General features: G+C 40.7%; 1 protein-coding gene across 1 annotated transcript in view; it reads left to right on the top strand.

Annotated features, from left to right (window-relative positions):
• Positions 1 to 6,662, top strand: part of LOC104625420 (neural cell adhesion molecule L1-like protein) — a gene marked incomplete at its 3' end in the record, with an annotated part of 21,245 nt that extends 14,583 nt beyond the window's left edge. Inside the window, exons 6-8 of the mRNA XM_010293037.1 lie at positions 42 to 74; positions 3,309 to 3,414; positions 6,478 to 6,662. Of these exons, the coding sequence (XP_010291339.1) occupies positions 42 to 74; positions 3,309 to 3,414; positions 6,478 to 6,662 (324 nt within the window). The remainder of the gene's footprint in view (positions 1 to 41; positions 75 to 3,308; positions 3,415 to 6,477) is intronic.
• Between the last annotated feature and the right edge of the window lie 441 nt (positions 6,663 to 7,103).

The following is a 7,103-nucleotide window of genomic DNA, read 5'->3' on the forward strand; positions in this document are numbered from 1 at the left end:
TTTTATTTATTTTTTATTTTAACATCTCTGTATTCCTGTAGGCTCCAAGGGTCTTATACAAAAGATGGTTTCAGGTACTGCCCCGGCATCTGAGTCTCACTGGGGCGAGCTGGGTTTGCTGTCCCGTTGTCAGACGTGTGCGTATGTTCAGTGCATAGCTACCCACTGCGCTATCAGCCCGCTAATTCAAGCTGCATAAAGCCACTGATTACAAGGCGTGTACAGGTATCGGTGTTAGAAACAGGGGGAAAGAATATAAATATCCAAGCAAAAAAATGCAGCCTTCTAGGGCACACGTTAAATCAGCAAAGCCTGACAGAAGCCGGTGGAACTGGCTGCTTTTATCAGCTGGAGACCCATCCTGCTCTGCCTGAATCTCTTTTGACGGTAATAGTTTCTGGTATCACTTGTGCCACTCGCTGAGGCTGCCTGTGCCCTTAATATCAGCCTTCTGTTTCAGTAATACTTCTGACCTTTCAGGCTGACGCAGCCCAGAAAGCCAAGAAGATTTTTCTTCATGAATGGAAGCCTAATATTTAATATGTGATTCTGAGAGTTCTCCTGTTGGGATAAAAAGATAAAGGATTAGTAGCGGATTTGTATATCTTAATGCTTGCTCAAACCATATCGTGAGATAATAATTGTGAGAAAAATATCAAAATGAAACGTTGCTCTCCATAGCTTTTCTAATGGGTGTAGTCCCACACACATGCACCCACAGATTCCAGAAAAACGAGACGGGGCTTGACTGTGGGGCCTCTCATGGCCCTGGCAGTGGCCCAGCAACAGACTTCGCGCGCGCCTTGCTGTCGAAGCCATGAGACTGGGTGCAGGTGTAAAAGGGAGGCACGTACTTAAAGGGTTTTGTAAATTCAGCTTGAGACTGCCCACTCCTCTCTGTGCCAAGTCCTTGTTGAGGGACTGTATTTAAAAAAAAAAAATACGCAGGCATTAAGAAATAAGAGACTGGATAAATTCTATGAAATGTCTTTTTAGTGGATACTTAGGGTTTAGTGATTTTTTTTTATTGTACTAGATTGCTAGAATGAAATGATGATTATATCGCCCATGAAGTATTTTACAGAATAATGCATATTTTTGAAGGATTTTCTTTGTATTTTGAGAAATTCTTTGTTCACCTGTTGCGTTACTTTATATTTTTCTTTGTTTCTTTCTTTTATGGCAGAAATTTGGGGGGAGCATTGCTTTGTTTTGGTTGATTTATTGTTTCTTTTGATTCTATATCGACTATGCATGTTTGTGTTTGGTTGTCACTTTTATTTATTTCAGTTAAGCATGCTAATGACTCAGGCTCACCTAACGCTGCGGTTACTAAGGGTGAGTTGATTGCATCTGTTATTTAGCCTTTAAACTGAGAATCTACCAGCTGAGATGAAATGTGAGCTGCTGCTAAGGAAAGAGTGAAAAAAAAAAAAAAAATCACAAAAGCCTTTTTATTGCAATAGGGTGGATTTAAGTGGTCCATGGAGTACAATTTGCTCGTCTTGTACTTTTTGACAGAAATCTGAAGGGTTTTTAACAAAGAAGTAGTTTTCTTACTCAAGAAGAGAACATTCACATTTCATAATGTGATGTAAGTAAGGAGGCTGATGGCCTGGGTTTCTCGTGTTACCAGTTCAGAGCAGGAGCCAGAGCTGGATGCTCTGAATCTCCCTCTGGCAGTTAGGAAGATGCTGGCATTTCAAACCCACAGTTTGAAACCATGAATTCATGTCTAATGGGTCACCCTGGGGCTGCGATACTCCAGGGTGAGCTTAAGGTGTGGATTTACAGAGCTTTAGGTGCTCTGTGGTAGTTGTCCCCACCTGCAGCTGTACCTCGGGGTAGATGGGAGGTGGTTCACTTCGGCCGTGTATTGCCCTGGTGCTCACCACAGGTAAGCACCACAGCGAAGCACTTCTCATCCTGGGGATTTGCATCCTCCCTCATTTTGTGCTTCCCTTTGTGTGGAGCAATATCCGGCAAATATTCTGCTGAGGTTTATGCAGGCAATGCAGATAGGTCAGAAGGCAGCTAGCGGCTATTCCTGCAATTCTCCACCCGGATAATTTTATTTAAGTTATGTAAAAATGAGAATCTCAATTTTTGCCGTAGCTCTTGACTCTGATTTATTTGGAAAAATCACTTCTGAGAGCCTCTGTTTTTTGAGAGACCCAATTTTAAACTCCTGAAAGACCTCGTTTTGCTGGGTGAGCACTGAAGTTTTTGCGAAGTGGGAAAGTCTATTCTCCTCAAGTGTTTCGGGACGGGTAACTCAAAGCACTGATCGATCCTCAACTTAGCCACAGAGGCTAAGCATTGTGAGCAGAACAAACGGGTCTTTTGTGGAGTGACAGGCACTCAAAAAGCAATTTTTCCCTCGGAGACATGTCTGAACTCCTGTCGCTGCTCGGGAAGGGGGACTGCCTGCCTCTGGCAGCGGGAGGTGGAGGGCAGATGGAAAACGTGTGAGCGTATCCACAGGCACCAAAGTGTTTTGCTGCAGCTCTGAGCACTTGCGACACAGATTCGTAGAGATACAAAGCAAAGGGAGGAAAAAAATTAGAAAATGGTTCAGAGAGATATATGTGGTCTTCTACCAAATCATCCGTAACTGACTATTTTTTAAGAACTAGTACCATTTGGGGACTTATTCATTACTGTGCTAATTGTTATTATAGCGATAACCGGATAGCCATTTAACTCTACGCATATTTCATCATGAAACCATTGTTTGGCAGGCTGGAACAAATGGTCCGTTGAAATCAAATGCAGGTCAATCTTGTTTTATTATTTTAACAGTCTTCCTTACAAATTGTATCTCCATTACTGTAGATTTAATAATTGTAGCAAGAAGGACAATTCTGTGGGATATTCAAGCCAGGAAAGATGGGTTTTCATCCAAGACTTAAAAGATGACAGAGAGTCAGTGCAGAAGAAAGGTGCTAAGAAAGATGGTGTTGACCAGAAGATCAGCAATTGAGAAGACCAGTGTACCAGGACTGGCTGAGGTGTATGATGGAAAGGGCCGGTGCTTGGACAGCAGGATGTGAAACTGTAGGAAAAGAGGCTTCAGCGGTACTGTTGCCTGTTGCTATTGCTGTAGCCATCTTCTGACTGTTATCTGGAGAAATAAGAGAATCCTGGATTAGTCTCAAACCATATAAATAAAAAAGAAAATTTACAAATCACTGTTGAAACCTTCTGACAGAAATAATGTTTGTGGCATTATTGAAGGATAAGCAAAGACTCTAAGGTTTCATATCTAACTTTTATTTTATTTTATTTTTTAGCAAATTTTATCAAAGAAAGAAAACCCAGACTGCTGATCCCTCCTGAATCTGCTGGCAGTAGCTCATCAGTCACTGTCATCAAGGGAGGTGTCCTGCTACTCGAATGTATTGCTGAAGGGCTGTGAGTAATGCACAATACTGCACAAACTTAATCACCTTTTGAAATAGAATTGAGGAAAGAAAAAGCTATATTAAAAATTGTACAACTACAAATACCTACCTGCCCAAACAATTTTAAATTGAACCTCTGTGCAGAGGTTTTCTAAAGTATGCATGCTCCTTGAAAAGCAGCACAGAGCCAGCATGCAACGTTCATGTATTTGTTATTGCTGTAGCTTATGAATAAGTAATTAAAATCATACTGTGGTAAGTACTGATCTTTTTTTTTACTGTTATATTTTAAAAAAAACACTATTATGGAATTTTTTTCAGTAGTACTACTTTTGAGAATTTAAGAAACTAAATAACATCAGAATTCAGCTTCCGTGGTTTGGCTCACAACCTGTAATGTTTCTTTCCTGGTTTTGCCAATTCAGTTTTGGTTCAATGCTCAAAAATTATTCAGCATTTTTCCAGGTGCCAGGTCTCAGTTTTTTAAAAGCAAAGTTCTTGAGTGATGTAATATAAGACATCCATTAAGGAAATGCCCCGTTGAGTGAACCTGGTGGTCCACCTAGCCCAGTTGCAGTGGGAGGTGCTGGCTTGGGAGTGCGTGAGGTTCCGGATGCTTTCTGTAGTCTGTTCACCAGCATCCAGAATTTCCATACGAAGAATGTTTCCTCCATGATATTCTTGCAAACAACGGTATGCCGAGGAACAAAGTCCACAACTATGTAAAAATGCAGTGAACTGGAATCAGCCATATTGGTTTGATCCTGCTAAAACTAACAGTGATGGGCTAACTTCAAATTTAGTTCCAGTCCCATGTTTTCTACTTGGGCCCATTCCTATGCCTGCCTCTGGTGCTTTCTGCTGCATGGATATCTCAAGCTTGTTACTGGTATAAGCATTTATGTTAGAGCACCACTTAAGCTCTATTAATGGATCTGGCTGTACCAAGCATGGCAGAATATCTCAATGAGGAGATGCTTGCTGTAAAAATACAGGGAAGGGTTAAAGTAGATGGTATGCGATAGGAAATCAGGACAATTTTGTTCCTTATTGTAAATAACACCGGACAAAATCAGGGTGAGTAAGGAAAGGGAATGGCTAAATAAATGTTAAATGCAGTCCTCACAATGAAGCTGTGAACATCTCTCTCCGACCTTGTTCCTACCACAGTAACTCAGACAGACATAAGCTCCACTTTGCCCTCAGTCCAGTTTTCCAATTTTTACTGTGTGCTTCTCGATGCTATAGTCTGCTGCAGCGGAGCTGCCACCAGAGAAATAGGTAAAGCGAAAATCTCTCCAACCACTAAACTTACCATGAAAGCACAGTCGCTTCTGGTTTATTTGTGATAGAGCTTTTTCTTGAATGGAGACTTAAATCATCATCTTCTCATGCTTTATGGTAGAGCTGTGGGTCTATGAATGCAGACTGTGGTTAGCAAAGAAATAGATAATTCATATCAAAGGCTGTGCAATTATATCCCCTCTATGAAATTCCAAGATCAGGATATTTCTCTGCCTGAACAAACATGTTTAGGGTATTTTGTTTTTCCATGTGGGCTTGAAAGGGCATCGCTCATTTGAGCTGGCAAGATTATGTTTCTGCAGTTGGTTGCCATTTCTGAGAGAAGGCGAGTTACATGTCTCTATTGGATTCACTCCAAGTATCTGCAGTGAGTTTTAGTTCCCTGTTGCAACACTTCCTTGTCTAATTCACTACCCATCAACCTAATTTGCAAGCCCACAAACCTCCACAAGTCCACAACTATGAGTTTATAGTGTTTTCAAGGTACTTAATAGGTAAATCACCTTGGAAATACACAAATATTAATTTTCATGTGCCATAATTAATATCACGTACAAGAAGAGAAAGCCAAAAAAGGACACTTTATTTGGAAAAAAGTAAAAACAAAAAAAAGTATTTTTGTTTCACTCAAAATTTTCCAAGAATTTTTTTAAAAATAATTTTTCAAACAAAAAGGGCTTTTTTAAAGCAGTCACTTTTGAAAGAAGGAAAAGTACTTCTTTGTTTGATCACCAAGCAAATGTTTTTCACTGAAACCCTTCAAAACTGCAACATTTAGATGAAAATAAAATTATATTTTTATTTGTTAAAATTGCCATTTTCAGCAGAAAAAAAGATCAGCTTTGCCTATATCTCTGCCAATCTATCCCACCAAATGTCCAGAAACCACGGAAGCGGGTAGACTGAGCCAGATTTCAAGTAACTAAGATCAGGGGCAGTCAGCTGCAAAATAAGGAATTAAGGGCATTTCCAATCTGTCATTTTTGAAGATTTATAATCTGAGTAATGACAGTGTCAGAGGGCATTGCCTCAATACAACACCACGGCAACACAGTGCCTGACTTTAGTACAAGAGCAGGACAAGGACTCTTGCAGGAAATAATAGGATATTTGCATGGTTGTGCTCTCTGCTCATGGAAAACCATAATTTCTTGGTACCTAGGGCTTTGAGTAGCTTGTGCCCGGGCATTTTGCCACAAAAACAGATGGACACAAGAGTAAGCAGATATGACACTGTGTATGTGTGTTGTGCATGGTGTCGGGGTCACGAAACCCAGCTGGGAATGTGTAGACAGCAGTCTGTCCCGAATTTCTGTGTCACTGCCATTTGCTTTCTGAAAACGTAAGGAGCATTCTCAGCCATCTCCAACGGCTGGCCACCTTTCTAACCAGGCAGGGCACCGACTGAAGTCACTGTGATGAAGTCTTTACCTCCTTGTCTGTCCTCAAGTGCCCTTTTGGAGTAGGATAAAACTGCTGCTGCAGGTCATGCCAATAGGCATACAAGGAATGCAGCCTCATGCCACGGCCTGGTGTTGGCTGTAAAGAACCTATTCATAGGGGCCCTGCAAATCGAGAAGCAGTATAGACTAGTTGTAGTCTATAACATAACTCTTAGTATAGCTCCAGTGTTTTAAAAAGTCTCAAAAGACTCTGAAAAACTCACCTTGCAAACCATATCCATGAAGTAGCTCTGCTAACGTGGAGCATTACAGCAGCTTAGCATTCAACTCAAAATCTTTTTTTTTTTCTTTTTCTTTGCTATTAGCCCAACTCCTCATCTAAGCTGGGTCAAGGTCACTGGAAATTTGCCCAAGGATGAACCAGAAACAGAAAATTTTGGGAAGATATTGAAGATAGACCAAGTGACTGCAGCTGATGAAGGAACATACCAGTGCACAGCAAGCAACCCCATGGGGAGAGCAAAGCACGAGTTCCACGTTCACGTAGAAGGTGCTGAGTATACTTTACTAAGCTTACTGATTTTTAACAGAAAGGTGGTCAAATGGAAGTGAATAAGGACCTTTGCTAGTATCACTTGGTGTAAAGCATAAATTCAACCAATCCTATCAACTTATGCTAGCCAAGAACCCACCTTATAGTTTTGCAAAGCTTGCAGAAAGTAGCACCTTTAAAAAAACCAAAAAAGCCCCCCAAAAAACCCTAGAAATAATGCATTTTTTTTCCTGAACGATGAAGGCTCTACAAAGTGGTGAACAGAGGTACAAATACGTGAGCAGATCCATACTCTGAAGATGTGAGCCAGTCAAACAGATATTGATGAAATGTCTTGTATTAATCTGAACGTCAGACCAAAAGTTCTGATCATTCTACTTGCTCTTAAAGAATGTGAAAATGGCTATACTGGGCCAGAGGTGCATTTAGCTTAATTTG

Source organism: Phaethon lepturus, unplaced genomic scaffold, assembly GCF_000687285.1.
Source record: "Phaethon lepturus isolate BGI_N335 unplaced genomic scaffold, ASM68728v1 scaffold12618, whole genome shotgun sequence".
NCBI lineage: Eukaryota > Metazoa > Chordata > Aves > Phaethontiformes > Phaethontidae > Phaethon > Phaethon lepturus.